Consider the following 25,373-nt stretch of genomic DNA (forward strand, 5'->3'; position numbering starts at 1 on the left):
TGTATTGATGTTGGACAACACACTGCTTATCCAAAGATACAGAAACAAGACCATATACAGGACATACCAACTAGCAACTTTGATTTCTCCGTAGTCAGAAACCAGCGGTAGATTACACGAATGATTGCAAAGTCATTCCCAGTGAAACAGTCCAGCCCCCCATTACCAATAGATGCCACAAGCAACTTCAAGTAAAGCTCAAAGAAGCCTTTAAGGGTAACCAAGTCTAAGGTGAAGACCCAGGCTGGTGACCAGTAGGGAAACACCAGTGGTTGTGGAAATACTCAATGCTCTTAACATCACATGGACAAAAGAAAATATAAGTGGAATACAAAATGAAACCGTATGTTATGCAGACCATAGAATAGATATCAGTCTGATACTGGTAGGAAATAAAGTACATAAGGAAAGCTGGTGGTGGAATGTCAGAGTAGAGAAAGGTATCAGGACTACAAGAATGCATGGAAGAAGAATGTGATATCATTGATAGATTCAAGGCACTGGCTGGATAACCAGGGAGCTATAAATGCAGTTGTGAAACGCAGGAATTGAAAGTATTAGCTGGCACATCAGTTATTGCAAAGTACTCAGAAATGTTATTACAGCCAGTGCAAAACAATCACATAATAATCACTACATTCTGCAAACTTCTGTTCAGTTGAGAGGTACACTTGGAAGTAATGTATATCAATTCTATATCAACACCCATTCTGTAGCTATGTCAAGAATCTCAATGGCAACACTCAGATCTGCTCTGACTTACAGCACAGTGGCACTAAATATACAGAACCAACTGATATTGCCAACATCCTGGCAGATAGGTTCAGTGCTAAATTTACCCCCCCCCCCCTCACACCCCCTAGAGGGCCCATCTCTATACTGGAAGAATGCAAAGTTCCTGTGATCACGGCTGCACAGGTAAAAAACACACTCTCCAAAGCCAAGAACACAGTATCCATGGGACCTGACAATACCACAGGCTGCGTTCTACATGGACTACAGAATGAACTGGCACCCTACCTAAGTACCATGTTCAGTCATAGCCTCACCTCAGGCTTTGTGCCCACTGAATGGTGCACCGCAACGGTTATCCCACTCCACAAAGGGGGAGCCACGATGGACCCCGGGAACTACCGCCCCATAAGCCTGGTCTGCAAGGCCATGGAACGTATCCTCATGGAACACATAAACAAAGACATTGGTAATCTGCTAACTCTGGACCCTACCCAGTTAGGGTTTGTAAAAGGCAGATCATGTCTCCTAAACCTGACTGACTTCTTTGAAGCAGTCACCAAAGCCACAGATGAGGGTAAGGTAATTCACACAGCTTAAGATCTCGCCAAGGCTTTCAACATCATCCCCCATTGTGGAATTATAGATTAGCTCACTAAACTAGGTATAAATCCCTATGTCACAAGATGGGTTGCCAACTGGCTCATGGGCAGAGCCCACACTGCGAAAGTAGCAGACTCCAAATCTGACTTCAGACCAGTAACAAGTGAAGTACCACAAGGTTCAGTCCTGGGTCCTCTCCTGTTTGGTATCTACTTCTCTGAAGTACAGGCTAACGCAGGAGGTCTTTGGCTAACAAAGTTTGCAGATGACTGCAAACTAGAATCCATAATCGAAACTCCTAACGATGTGGACATACTACAAAAGGGCCTCACTGAGACAGATGTCTGAAGCTCAATGCCAAAAAGTGTACTGTCATTCCCTTTGGTAAAAACACTGTACCCATCAACTACCACATAAGTGGTAGTCTACTTAACGCCAAAAGTGTGATAAGAGACCTTGGGACACAGGTGGACAGTAGTCTCTCCTTTGATAATCACATTGCCACAGTGGTCAGGAAATCCTTCTACGTGGCTCACCTCATCACAAAAGGTTTCTCATCCAGAAAAAAGAGGTCATTGGTCCCCTCTACTCATCACTCATTAGACCCATTATAGAGTACACCGCTTTTGGTATGTACCTCACAAGACATCTACAACAACTGGAAATGCCACAGAAATACCTCACAAAGAGGATTACTGGCCTCAAACAGATGCCCTATGCAGACCGTCTCAAACTCCAGCTTTACTCCATCGCATATCACCTACTCAGAGGCGATCTCTGCCTAATATACAAAGATATGTCAGACCCAGTGCTGTTGGACATGCTCCACTTAAAGAAATCCCAATCCCTCTGAGCTGCATACTCTAGGGACCTAAACCTTGTCACCACAATAAACAGAACATGCTGAAGGGATAGAGTCCTGTCCCAGAGACTTCCCATACTCTGGAACAGACTACCTATCTATGTCAAACAGAGCTCCTCATTAGCACTCTTCAAGAAAAATGTTGATGATTGGATGGGAAATAGGAAACTCACCCCAGGGATCATTTCTGTGGCTCTGCTCGACAGGGGCACAGGAAAATAATTTTTTGGGGGTGGTGAAAGCCAGGGTACCTTTTTGGCTAGGCTTATACAGGCCCTAGGGCTAATAGCCTAGTACCTACCTATGAACATATGAATCCTATATGACATTTCACCACACCACTACCATAAATTAACAGCAGTCGGATATGGATAAAGCATTGTGTACTGTGCATTCAATCCAGGTTTGATTAGTGGCATGAGTGTTGCAGACATGATGTTGATGGAAGATAAGCGATGATGCCATAGATGCTTGCCTCACTCTGGTGAAGCTGCAATAATTCTCATAGATCTTCTACCGCAGTCAAGTCTGACAATAAAATAATGAGCAACACAGTATGTGACCAAATTTTGCACAGTACTACAGCAGCATGCTACTCAATTCTCCAATAATGTAGATATTTACTACAGCCAGCAGTTCTCACCATAACTAAGTATTAGATAAAATTCACAATCCAGCGCAATGTACATGAAATACCAGATCAAAATAGAAAAAAACTAATAATTCATGCCAGTGGATATCCAAACCTCTGCTAACAATTATAAATGACCTATAGGCCAGTGTAAGAGACCATAACCTTTTATTTGATGTCCAAAGCCATACATTTGTAAATCTCTTTATTTAGCTGTGTTGGACACTGAAAAAACAGACATGGCACAGGCTGGAACTACTTAAAAGTGCCTACCTTTCTGAAGCAAGTGCCATTACTCATACCCTTGTGAATATTATCAAATGTTTAGTAAAAGTGTTAACTAATTTTTTGTAAGCACACTCCAGAAACTGTTTATGACTGGTTGAGTACCTGATTTGGTCTCTGAAGAGTGCTAGACAAGGCTGGTGATGCCCTTCCACATGGGCAGACTCAACAAACACACTGCAATACAGAATTATCAGCCTTAGTAGCTCAGAAGCATACTATTACATGACCGTAAGCTTCGATAATGAGAATAAACATAGACTTCATTGCTAACCCTTTTGGTTTGTGAAAAGTAAACTGTGTTTTTAACACTGGAAAATTCTTTAAAAGGGGTTTGGAAGGCTGGCTGTGTCACAACCTCACTAGTGTGGTCAGATCACAGAACTGTTGCATTTGAAATCAACTCAAATTACAAAATATAAAAGGACCAATGAAAGGATATTTCAGAATCAGAATTACATTTATTGGCCAAGTATGCATGCATACAAGGAATTTGACTGGTTTCATTGACTCTCCAAGTATGAATTACATAAACGACATACATACAACTATTAAGAACAAGGCAAATGACAACTATTAAGACTAAGACAAAAAAGTAAATATACATATACATACAAGGTGCAAAGTGCAACTCGGTGCAAGAAATACGGAAGCTCTGTAAGAAAAAAGTATTAATATGTAAACAATACTGCAGAATCCTAGGCAGCTTGGAAGAAAGAATACCTGACCTAATAAGCTGAGTATAACTGTTTATGAACCAGATGGCCTCCGGGAAAAAACTGTTCTTATATCTTCTTGTTTTGCTGCATATTAATCTATAATGTCTGGCTGATGGTAATAGTTCAATATTCAAAGGGAAACTATATTTAATTGCCACTTTAGCCAAATGCATGGGTTTAGCCAAAGCTTGAGACCATCACTACGTCTGCTAATTTATTCTCAAAGAACCCATACTGATCTGTGAATGGCTGCATAGAGGCTGTCGTACTATTAAGACACAAATCGCATGCAGTGAAAACTGAATGCACTGTTGGAATCCTCGCTAGACATGGTATATAGTACCATAAGAAATCTCATGTCCAAAGTCAAGATTAACTCCGCCAAAGAAAAGGTCTCTGTTATACAACTAAACAAGTAACTAAGCAGTTTGTCATTCCAGTCAAACTGTTCATTCAGGAAAGACTTGCAGGCTACGGAGGATCAAACATTATTCATCAGCTATGTCCATGAACTGTCTGGTAACATACAGCAGGATGGTGACAAGGTGGTGAATGACACCACCGTCTCCAAGATAGGACATAGCAAATGTTCAGGATAAAAAATAAGTGGTATCCTCAACATGGCATGGGTCTGTTGTGTAGGATCCCTTCTAAGCACTGCTGCACACACAAAAAGGTCAAGTTTCCAGAGATCTCTGGCTAGACTGATCAATTTCTTAGAAGGCAAACATTTTTGCTTGATATAGGTAAAACAAGACAACACAACAGCAATAAATCTGGATAAACTAAATGTAGTCAAACTGATGATAAAACAAAATGATCTAGAACCACAGCCAAACAGTATAACTTAAAAAGTATTACTTAAAAGTCAAAATTTAATAAGAATTTAATAAGAAAATTACTACAGTTTGACTTTTTAGTTATACTGTTTGGCTGTGGGTCCAGATAATTTTCATTTTGTCTGATATAATAAGGACTGGGGGTGCTGTGTTTGCATTGTCTCAAGCCACCTTCCTCTGTCCTTTGGGACATTCTTTCTTTGGACTGAGAAGTTGCGTCTGTGGGCTTCCTTTTTATTGCAAATCCCCCCAAACTTCACATCATAAAAGGGGGAACTTCAGTGAAGCTGAGTGTACCAGTTCAGTGGTGGGACATTCTTCTGGTGCCTCCAAGTCTGTAACCTTGAACTGGGATTTATGAGAGCTGTTTTGGGAAGGCTGTGACTTGGACAATAAAGACAGCCTCTTGGTGGTTGGAGTATCCAAAGTAGATTATGGAAGTACTTTTAAAGTGGCCTTTGGAAGGACCTGTCCCACTGCTGACAGTTGTATCTGAAGCAAACTGCAGACATCTTCTGGCATCAGCTCTGGAAATGTTTTTTTTGCCATGACATTAATGCAGAACACAGGGACACCAAATACACTGACAACATACCTACCAGTGCTGGGTCCAACATGACTGGGTTTCTGGTGGCACAGGAAGGGGAACTGATGCAGAAAATATCACTCCTGATGCCATGTAGGTAACCAGCAGATACTAACATCAGTAGTGAAGAGAAATTTGTTGTCAGAAACAGACCATGAGTGTGCAGTAAATAGCAATATCTATAGCATCAAGTACTGTGTCCTTGCCTCCAGCAGTGGCTGGGAGATCGACAGCAAATACCTATGTTGCAGAGATAATAGCTCTGGCTCAACATATCGGCCAAATGGTAATGAAAAGTGGTACACAGCCACCATGGTTAAGGGCCTTGATTCCAGTATTTTTAATCACCAATGGCACCAAGGTCAAGAACTGTGGATATGTCAAGGTCCAGGAAGAAGACCATCTGATGCCAACATTTCATCCCTTGCCTTCAACATGTCCTTGACTCCTTTTTGGTAATTTACTTGCTGTAGAGTCCCATTCCTGGGAGATGACCTTGTCAGTGCTGACACCTGCTTAGTTTTCAAAGTGGAAGATTACACCAACTGGGGCTGATGGATCCTCTGACGGGGTGACTTTGGCAGCTGTAAACAGATATGCTGTTACTGAGGGTGACAACATTTCTGACATTTTAGATATGTTTGGAAAAGGGATGCGTTTTCATATACTTGCAGGCAAACCAGAAGAGCAAACACACTTCCTAGTTTTAAATGAGGAGGTGGGAGGATTTGTTTAATGGTTAAGGACGTCACCTCACAGATACAAGGTTCAGGGAATGATTCTGACCTCTGGTTATTGGACAGACACGTAATAATCTGCAGCCCAATTGCTTAGTATTTTCTCATGAACCTAAGAAGGAAGAAAGAATGAATTAACAGGCATTAACAGACTATTAAAATGAAACTGAAAGTTGCAAGGGGCAGTGACACAGAGGGATAAAGCCATGACCATGTTCCAAAGTCCAGTAATAATATGGGCACACAATCTTCCATGGCCAAGAAAAAGTTTTAGGAACTTACACAAACACATTCTCTTTGCCAGGATGCCAGCCAGTGCTGAAACTCCCTGATATCTGACTGAATGATAATCTCTCCAGATGGCAGTTTGTAAAAACAAGATGAAAACTGTGTACTTAGGACATTTAGAGCTGACAATAAATAATTACAGATGGAATTTAAAAACTTATGCTTTACTCCTCTATCTGAAATACTTCCAAAGGAAACTCTACCATAATGGAATAAAGTCATTATCTCTAGGTTGTTTATTTTATCACCAGTTATCTCTGCATCCTAGCTCTCCACACAGTATCTCCTTTGCACAGCTCATGCTTGTCACACTGACTCGCTCATATCAAGAAAAAAACATCTACACTGCTTACTGTGTTTTAGCAGATATCCATTACAAAAAATACTCCCACTAACATTTAATCTAAAATAAATTTTCAGATTTGATGACTTATTTAATTCCAGTCAGTATTCAAAAAAACTTAACATACTATGCATCCTAATAAAGTTCCACCTAACACACACACACACACACACACACACACACACCTAACTCAACTTAATAAGATAATCAAAAATAAGCAGTAAAGCTAAAGAATCCAAGAAACTACAAGCCAATTTCACTCAGTCCTGAGATGCACAATGTAATGTCTGAATGTCATCAGTCGCATCACTACTGATTAAAAATTACTTTACAGTATACTGCATGCTACACCCATTCCAAAATCAGTTAAATACCCATGTATGTTTCCAAAAGAATTCAGACTTGAAAGGCATGAATTGGGTATGTACCAAAAGGGAGAATGTTGTAATAAAGTAAGCGACACTACAATGAAAGATCACAGAGCTACTGTGATCATACTAGCACGTGCAGCATTCTACCTCACAAAAAGGCTGATCATTATTGTCTGATGTATAGTTATAAATTAAGCCAATGAATGTTACTTTGAAAGTTTAACTATTAATAAAGGATGCACAAAAATCTGTTTCACATTAAACATTTTTTAAATACTGCAAGGAAAATACTTTAATTCCCGTGTCATTGTAACATTTCTGTTGGGCAAGGGTGTAGGAATGACACTCTTTCAATTAAGATATTAGCATGAAAATATTGACAATTTTAACAGAAAAAAATATGTGTAAAGCCACTACAAGAAAATGATGATCTTTGTTCTACACTAATAATGTAAATAAATCCTTAAAACCCAAACTGCATGCTGACTCGGCAACTCGGGTTCAAGCTTATCTCGTTTCTTTATTCGTTAAAACCACTGCTTAGCGAGTGTAAAATAACTGCTGAATTGATCTCGTACTGTCTTGCCAGCACAACAACCGCATTACAGAACATCAATGAAAAATAAATATCAGAAAAAATAAGCATTAAGGCAACAGGTGGGGCGTGATAAAAAAAAAAAAAAAACAGACAAAATAATTGTAATGCTTTCTGTAATGCAATCGTTACTTTAAAAACTAAGAATCACGATTGCATTAAAGAACCTTTACAAAATATGATTATTAGCAAAGGATAATCTGTGCACCATACAGTTTAAGGGTGGTGGAGAATGTACCTGTATTAAAAGATTAAAAAATGCTTCCAGCAGATCACCGGCTTCTCGTTGCTGCAGCTTCGATTAAGATCCCTCAAAAAAATAGCTGCACCCAGCAACTACAGTGAGCAGAGTAGTTCCCAGAATGCAATAGTAAGAGTATCTGATGCATATGAAATTAGCAGGGGCATTGCCAGGGCAAAAGGAATAGAGGAGAGTGGTTTGTGGGTGGTCCTTGGGCAGCTAAAGAGAAAACATGGATTAAAAACAAAGGGCGTCATTACCAAACCACTACAACGTCCATATGAACTGTACAGCTCTGCAAGAATGTCATAGGCTTAAAGATGGCTGAATGTACCAGAGATGTAAATACGGGGAATGGAAAAACAGTCAAAGTTGTTATTTTCTGTAGCACTGTATATGGTCTGTGGTGCGATAGTCAAATGACAGGGAAGAAAAACGTTTTTGAAACTAGGAAACTACTGAGGAAGCACGTAGTGGTCCTTTTAATGAATAAAGCAAGGCAAGATAATGTGGGTGAGTGGTCCTTGCTGTTAGATCCAAGACAGAGTACAGAATGCTGAGAGCAATTTCCTGCTATAATCTAAATATTATTTCTGGCTTTTACAGGGTAACATCACACACATCTGGTCATCTGATGTTTCCCGCACTATTCCCCCATCACTAGAAGCTGTCAGGATTTAGCATTGATGAGTTACCATACACACACAGCATTGCTCAGATGTGGTGCAGCTGCTGGAAGTCATAAAACTGTAAAGCACTTCCCTTCTTCCTACTGGAGCTAATAAGCCATACTTTGTTCATGCTCTCATCTCACCTGACTCCCTCTATATAATTTCTGCTCCCCCATCCTTTTTTTTTTCGCCTTTCTCAAAACTCAGCCTAGTGACTCCCTTCATATTTCCATTCCCTCTCCCTTTTTTCCTTTCTCATAACTCAACTTATTCACATCACTTCATGAAACTTTGAGTGTATAAATGCCTGCACTCCAAATTATATATTTACTCCAAAATACTTATGTTTTAATTTCATTCAATGCTTTGTTATAATACCTTGCTCAAATGTTATTATTCTTCTATAGTACTGTGTTTTAGTAGTTTTTGAAAATTGTATTGTACTTAACTTTGATATTAGCATTGTAATAATTTGTATATGGAGCACTTCTCCCCAGGTCTCCAATGAAAACGGGCTCATTCTGGCCCAATGGACTTTCCCGATTAACAAACTGCAGAAATACTACTTAAAGACATCACGTCTCTGTCTTCATTCAAAACAGTGAGGTAGCATCTTTATGGCCTAGGCCCAGTGTTTAATTTCATTGCTATTTCTAAGTTTGAGATTAACTTCTGTTAAAACATATACATTTAATTCAGTTACAATAATACATGTACATTTCTTTCCAGCAGGGCACTGTGATACATTTTCAATACAAGCATGTGTACAAATCGGTTTGATATACAAATGACGTATAATTTACAAAATTCCAGCTAGCTATGCTGGCATAGGTTACACATCCACCGCCCACATTCTCCTGGCTTAGCCGGCAATACCTCCTATCGTCACAGGGAACATCATGGTTCTGCCTGTATGGCAGCAGTAATATTTTAGGAATTGTGTGGAAAATTCTGGAAATCTGGTAGTGCTGAGTCTGGGTTTACACAGGAGGTATGCTGCGTGGGCAGGTTTGTATGTCTGTTATACATTTTTTTTTGTTTCATTCTTAAGTTGACCCCTGTGGCTCTGTGGGGCATTGATTGGGAAGCTACTGCTTGTGTGCTTGGGGCACCTAGGACCCTGAACTCTTCTTTACCTGAGCTGATGCTCCCCCTGTATAGGGTTACTGCAAGCATTTGGGCATATTTCCAGGTGTTCCCTGACATTTATTTTATTTTATTTACATTTTGGTTACCAGAGTAGAACATTGACAAAGCATGACCGATTGTAGGCTTAGTCTGAATTATATTCCAAATAGTAACAAAAGCATTTCAAGTACAACCAGCATTGGAACACAGAGGCAAAAAGAAAAAAAGTGCAAACAAGGAGGTACTGTGTACAGAATATAGTTCAGTTGGAAAGAAAAAAGAGAGGATTCGGAGATGTGACACAAAACATTTTTGTAGGTGCTTCTGGTATTACATTTTAAGTATTGTTCTGCTGTGATCTCCATCCTATCAAACTCCTTCCCGAGCTTCCATTTTTAAACAATTGTACACTCTGTTTTTCCTGTACTTTGGGACAAAATTATGACATTCAAGCGCTTTTCTTTTTTAATTGACCACCTAATTATTGAACACTGTTTTCTTCCATGCCAAGTAGTGAAACGTCCTTTAATTTTTGTGTGTTGTGAAATGTCTTTTTGACTAAGAGTCTACTTATTGACTTGCTTGCTTAATTTGTCTGGGTTGGTGGTCTGGTTCACAGACTATTTTCAGGCACAATGCTGGTCAGTGTGGCAGTTACTAAGTTACTTTAGAGGTAAGGAGTCTTGGTATGATGTAGCCATGAGTTAGCTGGGTTTCATTTTAAAGTACAGGTATGGTTTTGCAGTGAATGCAAAGTCTTTTTATTTTAACTTTTGAGTATTCTGTGGAGTAGGTTAATGTCTCCAGTGAAATATCCATAAATCCAGTTTCTGTTACTGTGATGGCTTTGCCATTTTGTTTTCAAGTTTGTTGTCTTTGCAACACAGGATAATATCGCAAACTTTGGTTCTACAGTAAATTTCTTGAAGGCTTTGTCAAGCTGGCACTGAAAGTATCTTGCCTGGTCCAATAACTTGTACTTGCTTTTCTTTTTGTCTTGGCAGAAGACAAATCAGTTTCTCAGATAAACAAGTAACTTCACCTTGCTATGGTGGAACACTAATCAGTCCTCATTTGTAGCACAAGACCTCTGTTTATATGCTTATCCCTTTAGCTGGATTCACTTTATAATCTCAAAATGCTAAAAGGTCAAATTTCATTATCTCGAGATCATAAAGTTGAATCTTCAAAATAGCGAAAGTGCATAATCGCAACTCCGACTAAGTTGAATTCACCATTATGGCTTTCCGTTACGTGACGTGTAGTGTATTGTGTGGATGGTGTCATGTGTAGTGTGTGGATTTAGGTTGAATTTAAGGTGAGTGAGTGTTTTGTAAGGGTTTTGGGTAGGTGTTTGAGTGTATGTGTGTGTGTTTGTAAGTTGTACATGTGGGTTAGGGTAGGCAAGTAAAAGTATGAGTCTTTAAGTGTTGGATGTGGTGGTTGTGTGTGTGTGTGTGTGTGTGTGTGTGTGTGTGTGTGTGTGTGTGTGTGTGTGTGTGTGTGTGTGTGTGTGTGTGTGTGTGCACGAGGGACTGTAGACTGTCTGGGTGTGAGTTTACTTTTTTTTCTGTTTGTGCGATCTCTGAGTTAGTATATATAAGTAGGGGGTGCAGGGGGGCTTGCCCTCCCTGCTTATATGTAGTGTAGATGTGTGTGTGTGTGTGTGTGTGTGTGTGTGTGTGTGTGTGTGTGTGTGTGTCATTGTATGTGTGCGTGTGTGTGTGTGTGCATGTATGTGTGCGTGTATGTGCACGCGTGTGTGTGTGTCTTTTTTTTTTTTTTTTTTTTTTTTTTTTTTTTTGTAGTGTGGTTATTGTGGTGTATGGTTTGTGTTCATGATTTGAAGTTTTGTAGTTTTGGGCTGTCGGTGTTTTGTGTATTCGACTTTATGATCTCAAGATACTAGTATTCGACCTTTTAGTATTTCAAGATTATAAAGTGAATCCCTTTAGCTGTATGGTCTGCGTGCAAAAGTGAGCTGAATGAATAATTCTTGGGCCAGATTCCAAACTACTTGCTCTGTGTAAGTAATTTACTCACTCTAATGTAAGGCCCATCTATAAAGCAGGCTTACAGTGGAGTAAGTGACTTACACTGAGAGCAAGTTTTTTGGATTGGGCTTGTGAAGTACTTTGTCATTTACCCATTTGTTGCAAATTGCTCCCCCAGCCCCTCAGTTATCCTATGTTCTAAGATTTTTTTGTACTAGTTAGTCCAGAATCCTATTCCTGTCGCCCACTACCCATACACAAAGAGCAAATGTCTCTTTCTCGTGTCCAAGATGAAAGTTTGACCCTTCACCTGGTAACGTATGATCTTTTTTACTGCCTTCACCTTTTCTCTTTTACTTCTGTTAATTGTTTTGTGAACCCAAGATTTGCTTCCCTTTCCAGTCTGTCCTCTTGGAAATGCAGTCCACCCTCTGCTCCTCCTATAACTTTACTTTCACCCCTTTTACAGTCCTGGTGACTTCTTTGTACCCTTTGTAGCATCTTTGAACTCATGACTAGGGCCCTATCTGTTTTAATCTTTGGTACCCATTGCTTTGCTTTAAAGATTTTTTTCCTAATGTAAATATAGCAAAGTTATTATTCTTTCTATCAGATTTGGCTGTTTTAATTTTTTCTTCCTCATAATTATTGCAAAATGAAAATATGCTTTGCTCATTTAGCAAAATGTGTGACTCTACACTTCCATCAACTTCTGCACTGAAAATGAGGCTGCCATGGTTTTGCAGCAAACATTTTAGCATCAGCAGTGTACTTCCGCGGTGGTGCAGTGGTAGCATTGTTGTCTCACAGCAAGATGTTCTCCTGTTCGATTCTCGGCTTGGGTTGAGAGTGCCTTCTGTGTGGAGTCTGCATGTCCTCCCCACGGTCAAGTGGGCATTCAAAAGACATGCGTTGAATGGGTGTGCCATCGTTGAAGGTTGGGTGTTGGGCTGGCAACTCAACACCATAAAAACCAACTGCCAATCATTAGCAGCCTGGAGCTCCACTGTGGCGACCCCTAACCGGAAAAAGACGAATAACATTTTAGCATCAGCAGTAACTGTAAAAAGAACTTAACTTTTGCATCAACAATGTCTCATTTCTCTAGCTGTGAATAATATTGCATGTATTACTAATGTAAACTGACTTATCTTTGGTATTTTCTTTGTCCTTTACTTAGTGTATTTCATCTCATAATAAAAATCTGGCAGAACCCTTTTATCTTTTATGAAAATGCAATTTATCACATTTACAAAAATGTATTTAAAGATTCAGTTTTAATTGTTGCTGATTTGCAGTCTCTCTCTTTCTATTCACTTTTTGTAAAAAGATCAAACTGATTATCTGGTCCAGCATATGCACAAAGTTCTTTTTGTCAAGGTTTGACTTTTATTCAGATATTCCTTCTAGATTCTTGAGTCATAGAAATTTAATTTGGTCATTTATAGCTCACTGTCACAAGACAAGGTTAGCTGTTTTGAAAAAAAAAAAAAACTTTGGGTGCTACTGCCAGGTATTCTCTGATCACTCAAGTTACTACTTAGGACACCAAACCTGCAAGAGATAGACAAAGGAAGAGTAACACAGCTCTTCTATACTTTTGGGATTATTTTTTCTCGCATCTTAAATGGCTCCAGTACCTCTAGTGTCATGTCATCATGTTATGTTTTCATTGTCAGCCAGTTATGATTAGACTGATTAATGTACTGTCAACTTGCTTCAGGTACTGCATGCCTTTGGAGGGAGATCTGATGAGATCCTCCCATGTCTGACCTGTTGTCATTGTGATTGTATTGATTCATCTCATTGTTAGTCTTCCTCTGCAATTTGAACCCTCAATCTTTCCATTCATGATGTACTTCTCCAGTGATCTTTCCCTACGAACCATGTGACCAAAGTCTGACAAATGCGGTTTCATCATTTGTGTTTTGAGTGGCATTTCCGGCTTAATTTCCTCTATGATCAACTTGTTGGTCCATCTCGCTGTCCATGGCACATGCAGGATTCTTCTCCAGCACCACATTTTAAATGAGTCAATCTTCCTTCGGTCTTATTTCTAAATCTTCCAGCTTTCGCAACTGCAGTTGACAACCAAAAATGTTAGTCTAAACTAGTTTTATCTTTGTCTGCAGTCTGACATCTTTACTTTTGCATATTTTATCTAGAGACTTCATAGCAGTCTTGCCCAGTGCCAGATGATGTAATATTTCTCAATTGCTAGTTGAATCAGTGGTCACTAGGGCACCCAAAAGATTCATACTCAACAGTCTCAATTTCTTCTCCATCAAGCTTGAATTTATCAGTGTTATCAGCTGATATAATCATTGTCATCTTCATGTTCAGTTCTAGTCCCATCCTTCGACTTTCTTCTCTGACTTTTCTCAGCAGTTGTTTCATGTCTTCCTTTGTTTTAGTTGACTGTATTGTGTTGTCAGCATACCTCAGACTGTTTCAGTCTTCCATCTACACTTATTCCAATGTTATTCTCCTCTAGAATAGCCTTTGAGTATGGCTTCAGCATACAGATTGAACAAATATGGTGACAAGATGCAGCCCTGTCATACACCTTTTCGAAACAAAAAACAACTTGTGTTTCAGTATTCCATTTGAACCGTAGCTTCTTGGATGCCCATAAATATTTTTTATTAACTGTACGACATGTTTTGGTATTCTCATTTACAATAGAGTTGTCTGTAGTTTTTCATGACTGACCGAGTTGAAGGCCTTGCTGTAGTCGCTAAAGCAAAAATAAAGAGGTTTCTGATATTCCTTAGCCTTTTCTAGTATCCAGTCAGTGTCGGCAGTGATATCTCTTGTCACTGTTCCTTTCCTGAATCCTGTATGAGATTCTGGCATTTCTGTGTCTATGTATGACTGCAAGCACCAGCAAGATTTTGCTTTGGTGAAAAAGGAGAGCGATTGTCCAGTAGTTGCTGCATTCCTTGGCATCTCCTTTCTTACAAATTGGTACAAAAATACATGTCTGTTGGTCACTTTTTTTCTTTCCAAACTCATTGACACAATTTGGTCAATGCAGCAACGGCTCCATCCAATCCCTTGATGAGTTCTATCGGTATTTCATCTACTTTGGGAGCTTTGTTGTTTGACAGGGAAATAACCTCTTCTTTCAAAATCTCTGTCTCTTCTTCCATTAAGTCTTTGTCTTTATGCTCCTCAACAACTTCATTTAAATAGAGATTCTCTGTACAATTTCTGCATCGTTCTTTACTTCTTTTAGGCTTGTTCAGTGTCTTTCCATCAGCATTCTTTAAGCATTCCCATTCTTGGTTGAAATTTCTGCCTTACCGTTTTGATGCACTGGAATGCTAGTCTGGCTTTTCCACCCACATGAAACCAGTAACCACAGCACAGTTGCAAAGAATATAACAAACGACCACAACAAGTACACTGAAACTTGTCCAATGGACCACAATGGCTAGTTCATTCACTGGGCAGTAATATCAAGATCACATAAGAAGGCTGAAAACCACAAATTAAAACCAAAGATATTTAATAATTTTAGCACTTACATCTTCTAACCAAAGACTTTTTCAGAGATAAAAAAACACAGCAAGCCATACTATTTAAATAGCATACCTAATTAATATGTAGTCAGTCAACGCAAAATTTCAGTCAGTCTACATAATTAATAAAAAACATTAAGCAGTAGTAATTCTGTCAACTCCAGAAAACAATTTATAAAAAAATTAAAAAATGTATATAATTACACTGATTCTTACTAACGCAAAATAAAACATTGTGTAATTAATTCATTGTAGCAGATTTGTGTTTAAAGATACAATTTAATGGTTTTGAATTCATCCATTCCACTTGTACGAGTTTGTAGTTCACATCATTTAGATTATGGGTTCCCTGGTGATCTGACCATATTGTTGCAACAAGTATCTAGATTTATTCCAGCGCCAGTGGGTATCGAAGGAGCCGAAGGACAAATGTCTTTTAATTTGGTAATCTTGTTCTACACAGGACTTTACATTGCACTTTAATCCACTAGACAAAGGTATGCAATTTGGTTTGAAAGCATGGCTTACAAATCCTGATTTTAAAATAAGTAAGCCTTCCTCTAGAGGTACTGTGGTCAGTCAAATTAGACTTTTAGAACAAAGCTCTATTTAAAATATAGAAATTTGCAGTTAGACAATGTTTACCTGTCAGTGCATCGGTGGAAAAGGGTACCCAGGGGGCTTAGATTTTGGAAATACCATGTTGGTGTTAATGTTAGTTCACCTTCGTACACAGAACTGATTAATCTATTTGACCAGAGGGGAATTGAGCTTATGAAGCTGCTTATTGCTGATAATAGTCTGAAAATTCAGTTTTTGGAAACTGAGATCTTGCAGTTTAATTCTAGCATAGAGACTGACCACTCGTTTACATCTTACAAGCAGCAGTATGTAAAAGTATTCAATTGAATGGACAGTTTAGTGAAACAAGCAAAATTTAGGAAGAAAAAGAAGCTCCTTGGGGACAAGTTGAAGTATGACTATAATTGTGCGTACCCAAAATCTAAGGAGTACAACAACAACAAAGGTTTTAGAACTTTTAATGATTTGGGGGGGGGGGCACAGCATGACTTGATTACTAGTCCTGTTACTATGTAAGCAAAAGGACCATTTAATAATATAGTTAATAATTTTTTTTTTTTTTTTTTACAAATGAATGGAGACCTAAGAGACATGTTCTGCAGAGCCCTACTTTTGTGAACCAAAGTCAAACACCTCCAAACATCCGAGGCAGAAAAGAAAGGGAAGGAACAGGAAGTGTAACTAATTTGGGACATTTTCAGAAATGTTTATTATTTCTAATGAACCAGAATGTAATATTATTGTTTAATGATGGGTTTAAGGTATTTAACTACAGTTATTTTTCTCTGGAATCGAAACATATTTCACTTTTCAAAAAAAAGGGAATTAAGTTTATTCCAGCTTTTAAGCAAGATATCGTTAAACTGTTAGTTCATTTTAAGTTATATGCAAGGCAACTTAACCTGAATATGTTTTTTGGCAATTCCCCTTTAACCCAAACAACAGTCCCCTTTAAGAGGAAGAGTACCTTTATGCCACCTAGTTGCCCAGTAGGGGCAGTGTTTGAAAGAATTTGTGAAAACAACTAGGTGTTTGAAACACAGTAGGAAGTGTACTGACAATCTGACATTAGAAAGGGAGTTATTGTACCAAATTAAAGATAATAGAGACATATGTGTTGTGAAACTGGACAAGATGGGGGAGCTGCTGTTATGGATGTTTTTTTATATATGCTTGTAAAATGACACCACTACATGTGGGCAGGTTTCCAGAAACGAGGTCAACATGGTATATGCCAAAATATACGTTTGTCTAGAAGACCTTGTTATGCAAGTGTGTATGGCTAAAGAGGTTTTTTGACGTTGTTAGAGCTGACAGACCAGTTATCATGTGATCTTTGGTATACCTAAAGTCCATAGGAATTTGAATAACCCCCTAATAGACTAACTGTCTCAGTAAGTCTAAAACTGAACTGCTAGCTATGTACATTTATAGCTATGTACATTGATTCTCACACTAAAAGACTAGTTGAGGGTGAAGGACACATTCTACGGGACTTGGTATTTATTACAATTGCTGAATTCCACGCCATTCAATGAGAACGTGTATTTTATCACTGTTGACATGATTAATCTATTTTCAGTCATTCCACATGAAGTTGGGTTGGAGCATTTTCGTAGCATGCTGCATAAGAAAATTCCAAAACTTCTAATGATTTATACATTATTTTAGAATTTTTGGATTTGGTTTTGAAAAATAACTTTACGTTGATGGCAAATATTACCATCAGGTGACTGGAGTTGCCTTGGGAGCTAGATGTGCTCTCACTTGTGCAAACCTTGTGTTGATGAACTGGAAACACAGAGATGTCTTCACGTCCTCAAATTTTAGGAAGTATATAGTTATTAGATTTTTAGATGATATACTAAATTTATAGTTGGGTGGGCTGTCTAGTTTTAAGGAGTTTTTGTGCCACAATAAAAGTGCAACAGTCTATTTTAATAACTTAAAAAAGCTGAATAAATGAGCGCTTTCGTCTGAGACACAGACTTCTTCAGATGAAAGCACTGGTGCCAAAAACCTAATTAAATACATTTTTCTTAATACAATAATTACCAATCAATTAAACATTACACCTTCCAAATACAGTTTTAAAGAAACCTTCATCACCTACTCTCAGTAAAAATGTGTATATTGCATTATACTGCATATTAAATTCCAAACATCTCTTCTACTTGTTAAAATAAAACATAATACACAGCCCACTATTAAAATTTGAAAGACATTATGTTGAAAAAACTTCAAAGAAAATAAAATCTAACATATATTACTAAAAATTCACTTTGTGTTGCATATTACTATTCATCTAATACAATCAGCTCTAGCTGTTAGAACAGATTTGATACTTATATATTCATTTAAACCTGGTGGCCAATTCGCCCTAAGCCTAAGTTGCCATTTAAGTTCTTTGTTAAGCAAAAAGTTTTTAAAATATGCAACACAAAGCTTCAGCTTTTTTAAGTTATTAAAATAGACTGTTGCACTTTTATTGTGGCACTGGACTCTTGTTTGTTTTTTCAGTTTGTACATTAGTTATTTTGGTGATTTTTAAGGAGTTTTTGTCTGAACTTAACAGCTCTACAAGTTATTTAATGTTTACATTTTCTAGTGGAAGAGAGTTGATTAATTATCTTGACCCAGCGATTTGTAAGGATTATACACTTAGATGTATTTCAAGCATCTATACAAAGAATACACACATTAATTCTTTGTTACAATGCAACAGTAGTCATCCTTTCTATTAAAAAATAAATATTATAAAAGGACAGATGGTCAGTCTGTTCAGACTGGTATCATTAGATGTAATTTTAGAAGTGGGATTACTAAATTTGGATTACTAAATTTTGTAGTACGTTTATACAAAGAAATTACCCTGCCTGTTTAGTGGAAACAGTTAAGGACAAAATATTTAAAGGGAGAGAAGAGAGGTATATTTTTAGCTTCTTCAGATATCAAGGGTTGCTTTTTCTTTTTGACTCACTTTGAAAGTGTTCTCTTGGCTTCTTCTGTTGTCGTCGTGTCAAACCAAAGCAGTTTGGGGACTTTATCTTCCATGTTTAGTACTTCAGATCGGTTAAGTTTTCTCCAGTATTACTCTGGTATGTTATCTAAATCATAATCTGCCTTTGCTGTCTGATTTAACTCTTTTCTTTCATAACTTCACTTTGATTTTACAAAGCAGATGTTCATGTTCAGTGCTGCAGTCTGATCCTGGTTTTGTTCTAGTTGTCATGACTACTGACTTCCATCTTTGGTTGAATCATAATATAATCTATCTGATTTTGGTAAAACCTGTTCAGTGATGTCCATGTGTAAAGACGCTTATGATGATGGAAAAATGTATTCATGATTGCCAAACTGTTGACTGTGGAGAATTTGAATATGCTGCATGCCTCCTTGTCTCCAACACCATGCGTTCCAACCATTGAACCTTCATTTCCTTTCCTTACCTTCATGTTTGGGTCTTCCATGATTATTAGCAAATCTTGTTTCGATGTCTGTTCTATCTCATTTTGCAGCTGTTCGTAGAAAGCTTCGATTTCATCATCTTTGTCATCACTTGTTGTGGCATAGACCTGCACGATTGTCATGTTAATTGGTGCGCCTTGAAAGCAAATAGAGATCAGTCTGTTGGTGATGGCATTATATTTCAGCACTGCCTTTGTGAGTCTCTTGTTCACAATGATCGCAACTCCATTCTTTCGCTGTGTTTTCATGGACATTATAACAAACACAGTGCTCATCAAATTGGAAATGCCCTTGTCTGGTCCACTTTATATCACTTATACCAACTTGAATCAACTAGTTGCTCTTCCATGGTAGCATGGTGAGTGCCTTCTGACCTAGGGGCCATCTTCCAGAACTGTATCAAATTTCAATTTGTTCACTGTCCATCAAGTTTTCTTGGTAAAATAAAGAAGTAGATTGGTGGGCCTTTCTTTTGTGCAGTGTAGATTCAGTGTTGTTGCAGTTGTCACATCGAGCGTGATCATTCACCTCAAACACTGCCCATCCGCTGCTGCCCAGACAGGTGGAAGTCTTAATCTGGCATCTCCACTGGAACCTGTCCACCTTGGGAGACCCTTCTGGTAGTCAGATTACCTACGGCATAGCTTCCAGATTCATAGATGCACGCAAACCCTGATAGCTGACAAGCTATTAGAAGTATGAGATCCAGTAAAGCGAGTCCTGACTCTTGAAAATTTTGAGCAATTTCAATGTAAAAAATGAATTTTGAAACTCTTAACACCTTTTAAATGTTTTTACAGTAAAACTTCACTCCCGCACCCCCTGCTACTTACATTTATTAACCTGAGAATGCTGTGCCTTGCAGTAGAAGGGAATACTGTAAATGTCTTTCGGCTTTCCCGGTTAAGGGTATCACAGTGGATCACCATTCCGCTATTGATTGGCAGTGGATTTTTATGGTATCAAATAACCAGCCCGGTGCCCAACCTTCACAGAACACACACACACACACACACACACACACACACACACACACACACACACACACACACACACACACACACACACACACACACACACACCTCCTTTAAAGTTTGCTTTGCTTGATCGCAGGGAGCACATGCAGACTACACATAGAAGGCGCACCAGCCGAGAATTGAACTGAAGAACCTCTTGCTGTGAGGCGACAATGCTAACCGCTGCACCACCGCGCCCATTAGTAGAAGGGAATAGGTGCTATAATCTCCAAATTAGTGTATATTCTTTTAATTGCGTTAACATCCTAACTGCTCCAAGGATTGGCCTCCAACATGGACCTCGTATATCAAATGACTTATAAAGCTGGATTTTTATTTATTTATTTTAGGCCTGACATGTATCATTAAAATGCTTTCCCTGGCTGCCAGATCTCTCTGTAGGAAAAGCAGACGTTGGTTGTTTATTTCCTTGCTAGGCAGATCTTTGCTACACAGCTTGTAAAGTTTTGATATTTCAGCTGTCCCTGTACTGGTGTAAGGTTACCCTTGTCAAGTGTTACAGCATATCTTGGGATAACATGGGCCTGCCTGAGTAAAACTCTGTGGTTAATGGAATTCAGAAAATGAATGTTTGTTTGCAGTTTAAATAAACTTCCCAGCAATAAATGTTGTACGTGTTAAATAATTTAGCAGGATTTTATAGAAATAACTATTAAGGTCGTTTAATAATAGTGTTCAATTCCCCGTAGGCATTCTCCCTGTTCAGTCTTCTCTTGTCTTATTTATCACAGCTCCTCTGTACACTTTATCCCATCCCAAATATGCATTGCCTGACACGGTTCTTTCTGTACTTTTTTTACATTCTGAATTCAGGTATTGATCCTCTGTCCTTACCCAGTATTGCCCATACTCTTGTTATGTCTTTGGGATTTTGATCCAAAAAAAAATTGCTATCACCACTAATTAAGAGACTTGCTATGACCAGTAATTAAAACACATTTACAGTAAATTGTTATTCCCTTTACAGGGAAATTTAGTTAATAAGCACTTCACTTAATTACTCCACATTACCCTACATTTTAGTTTTTTACATATCTACTTTATAATTTTACCAGTCAAAAGTAAAGATTACATAGCAAATAAAAGTAAACTTATTAAGAGCTAAAATAGAATACCATTGACAAGGAAATGTTAATTATAAAAGTAATGCAGTCAGTTCTTCATGCACAAAAAGCAAATAAGATGGAAACCACAGTGAAGGAACTTCTTTATTATAATCCACAGGTAGAGTAAGTGCTTTCATCCCCATATGGACTTCTTCAGCACCCCCTACGGGGGCGAAAGTGCTTACCTCTACCTGTGGATTATAATAAAGAAGTTCCTTCACTGTGGTTTCCACTGCGGTGGTGGTGCTGCGGTAGCGTTGTCGCCTCACAGTCAGACGTTGCCCGTTCGATTCTCAGTTAAAGCGTCTACTGTGTGACGACATGCGTGAATGGGCGTTCCTTCGTTGAAGGTTGTGCGTTAGGCCCGGCAAGCCAGCATGTAAAACTCTACTGCCAATCATTAGCGGACCGGAGTTCCGCTGTGGCGACCCCTAACCGGGAAAAGCCGAAGGACACACACACTTCACTGTGGTTTCCATGTTTTTTTTTTTTTTTGTTATAAGTTCAGTTGTTCGTGTTTTATATCTGTTCTTTATGCATTTTGGCATCATACCTGTTAATTGCCTTTAGGCTACCCTAGAAAGACTGCAATTTGTGTAGGTTATAAACTTTTGGAGGTGTGACACCTGTGTACAGTGCATTTAACTACTGCCCATCATTTTTAAAAAAAAGGCAAGCTAGTTGATTGTCTGTTGTATGGTACTGTTTTATAAGGTGCCTAAAATGCACATTGTACACCAGGACAGAGTGGTCGTGTGTCTTTTTTTTTTTTTTTTTTTTTTTTTTTACTTTCCTTACATTTTCTAATTAGGTTTTATTCTGTTTTCAGGGTCCTACAGTGCTAGCGAGGGTCTGAACAGTGTTCGTGAGGACATTGCAGAGTACATTGAGCGAAGAGATGATGGAGTTCCTGTTGATCCTGACACAATTTTCCTTACCTCGGGGGCTAGCGATGGGATAATTGTATGTTTGTGTCTTTCTTTTTTTTAATCATCTTTATATTTACTGGATTATTTTTTTCCAGTTCATTTGAAGCTTGCTACCTCTCACTTTAATTTGTGACTTTGTTGGTTCCTAGTAAAAATAATGCATAAAATGAGCCTCAAGTGGAAAACCTGTATATGGTACTGTGTGTTAAATATGCATGACTCATCAGTGTCTTACTGCTTGGAGTCCATTCCATACTATACATTTTGTTAGTGGGCTTGATGAAGTAAAAGGAGGCATACCTTAACATTATGTACCGTACAGTCCTGGTGATTAAGTGCAGTAAATACCGACTGACTTTTTTTGAAATAGGTTAATGATGAATACTTGCTGGTCAGTGAGAGCATCTAGGCTTCACTATACCAGAAGACTGATAAACTGTAGCATGAGAGAACCATCCTTCTTTTAGCATTTAGGCCCCATTCCCAAAACAAGATGCCTTTGGCTACAAAGAGACAGTTTGCAGCTTAAGTATCCAAAGTGGTAGATCATAATTCAAAAAGCAGTGTGTAAACAGAGGTGATTCTTTGTGACACCCCCCCCCCCCCGTTTTAGGGATAAACTGAATGTTTAGTTCTAAAGCTATTAATTTCTATAATGTTTTCAATAATTGACTGTAAAGGAGACCCCCCCCTCCCCCAACATCAGAAAAAACATCAGGTCACTGCACAGCTTGCTTAGCAAGCTGTTAGTTTGCAAATTAGTGAAGCTCCACTAATTGACTAATTCTTAATGAAGGGCTCCATTTAGTGCCCTCTTTTTCTTTTTTCATTCCACCTGTGCTGACTGTACACCCTGATGCTTGCATCACATGATCCCTTGCTCTACAATTCACACATTAGTGGGCCCCATTGTGACCCACACCTGCTAGTACCACATAATGGAGTAGGTCAGACAAGGGACTGTCATACTGTAGTTGGTGAGGGATTTTTGTTGAACTAATCTCCATCCCTGTGTTGATGTATCAGTTGCATAGGTGCTGGGTGGGTGGGTGGTTCATAAGGGTATCACCCAACCACAGTTTTCATACATCCACAGTTCTCTAATCACTGCAGCATCATCATCCTTCTCTTAACCCTAGCCTACACCCAGACGTTTTGAGAGGATCTGCCAAGCATGTCCCCTCAAAGATAGTGACACCCATCCTCCCCTGCAGCTGCACCAAGCTGCTCTATTTGCTGATAGAACAATGGTTTCCTGGGCTGTAGTCAGGGTCTTATCCCAGTATGCCACCAGCACTGGTCGGTGTCCTCTTCCTGAATCATGAAGTATTCCTTGGTAGAAGAGGAGGACTTTTGTGATAGGTGTTGCTAAGCTGTTCTGCCCTGATTATGAAGCAGGCCATTAGATTTTTCTTTAAGATCTGATTCAATATCTGATGTAATTTGCTTTTTTTTTGGATAAAGTACATTGTTGGTCCAGTGGTACAATTTTTTCCTGACACAAATGAGTCCTGGGTTCAATTCTTGATCAAGTCATCTTGGCATTTTGTAGTTTCAGTAGCTAAACAGGTAGTGTACACATTGTTGGTGCAGAAAGTTATTCCTACCACAGGACATTGGATTGATTTTTTTCCAGTACTGACACTGCATTGCATTGTAAGGGGGTGCTATACCCCTGAGCATGCCATCATTTGGTTGAGATGTTAAACCAAGTTCCCATCTATCGTAGTTATTTCAAAGAGTAGGGGTCCTTTTATAGGTTCATAGGTTCATACTAGGCTATCTGCCCTAGGACATTTATAAGCCTAGCCAGAGTGTGTTTGGCTTTCGCCACCCATTTTAAATTAATTTTGCTATGCCCTTTTTCGAGGTTAGGATACTGTGCCTCTGTTTAACAGTGACACAGAAGAGATACCCGGGGTAAACCTGCGATCTCCCATCCACTCATCAAGATTCCTCTTGAAGAGAGTCAATGAGGGACTCTGCCTAACCTGGACTGGGATTTTATTCTAGAGTGAAGGGAGCCTCTGGGTTATGAATCTGTCCCTCCAGCATGTCCTATTTATTTCAGTGCTGAGGTTCAAGTCTCTCGAGCGCATAGCTCGATGGGATTTGGATTTTCTGAGGTGCAGCATGTCCATTAATTCCGGGTCGGACATGCCTTTATACGTCAGGCACAGATCGCCTCTGAGCAGGCGGTATGCCACTGAGTAGAGCTGGAGTTTCTTTAACCGGGCAGCATATGGCATCTGTTTGAGCCCTTTGATCCTCTTGGTGAGGTACTTTTGGGGTCTTTCCAGTTGCTGCAGGTGTCTGTAAGGTACATCCCAAAAGGGGCATTGTACTCAATTATGGGCCTGATGAGGGATGAGTAAAGAGGCACGATGACCTCCCCTGATCTAGATGTGAATCCCTTCATGATTAGGTGGGCTATATAAAATGTTTTTCTAACCACTTTGGCCACGTGGTTGTCAAATGAGAGATTGCTATCAACTTGGGTCCCCAGGTCCCTAATTACTTCTTCTGTACTTAATGGATTACCACCTATGTGGTAATTTGTGGGCACTTTGTTTTTGCCAAAGGGGATGACTATACACTTTTGGCGTTTAGCTTGAGGCCATGGCTCTGGTACCAGTTGTCTGTTTCTATGAGGCCCTTTTGGAGGATGCTTGTGTCGGCTGGAGAGTCGATTATGGCGCCCAGTTTGCAGTCATCTGCGAACTTGGTCAGCCACAGTCCTTCTGTGTTGGCCTGTACCTCTGAGAAATATATACCGAACAAGAGAGGTCCCAGGACTGAGCCTTGTGGGATGCCACTTGTAACTGGTTTGGAGTCTGACATGGCTCCAGCAATTCTAACCATGTGGGTTCTGTCCTTGAGCCAGTTTGCAACCCATCTAGTGACATAGGGGTTTATATTTAAGCTGGTGAGCTTATCTATAATGCCCGAGTGGGGTATTGTATCGAAGGCTTTTGCGAGGTCCAGGTAGGCTGTGTGGACCACCTTTCTGTCGTCAATGGCCTTGGTGACTGTTTCAAAGAAATCGACCAGGTTTAAGAGGCAGGATCTGCCCTTAACAAAGCCAGACTCGGTAGGATCCAG

The 25,373-nt window shown here is 39.1% G+C and overlaps 1 protein-coding gene across 1 annotated transcript in view; it reads left to right on the forward strand.

Moving 5' to 3' along the window:
• The window catches only part of GPT2 (glutamic--pyruvic transaminase 2), a 567,369-nt gene that overhangs the window by 98,691 nt on the left and 443,305 nt on the right, over positions 1–25,373 (forward strand). The window contains exon 4 of the mRNA XM_044081280.1: positions 22,172–22,305. Coding sequence (XP_043937215.1) covers positions 22,172–22,305 — 134 coding nt within the window. The remainder of the gene's footprint in view (positions 1–22,171; positions 22,306–25,373) is intronic.

Source organism: Protopterus annectens, chromosome 8.part0 (genome assembly GCF_019279795.1).
Source record: "Protopterus annectens isolate FY-2018-M chromosome 8.part0, PAN1.0, whole genome shotgun sequence".
NCBI lineage: Eukaryota > Metazoa > Chordata > Ceratodontiformes > Protopteridae > Protopterus > Protopterus annectens.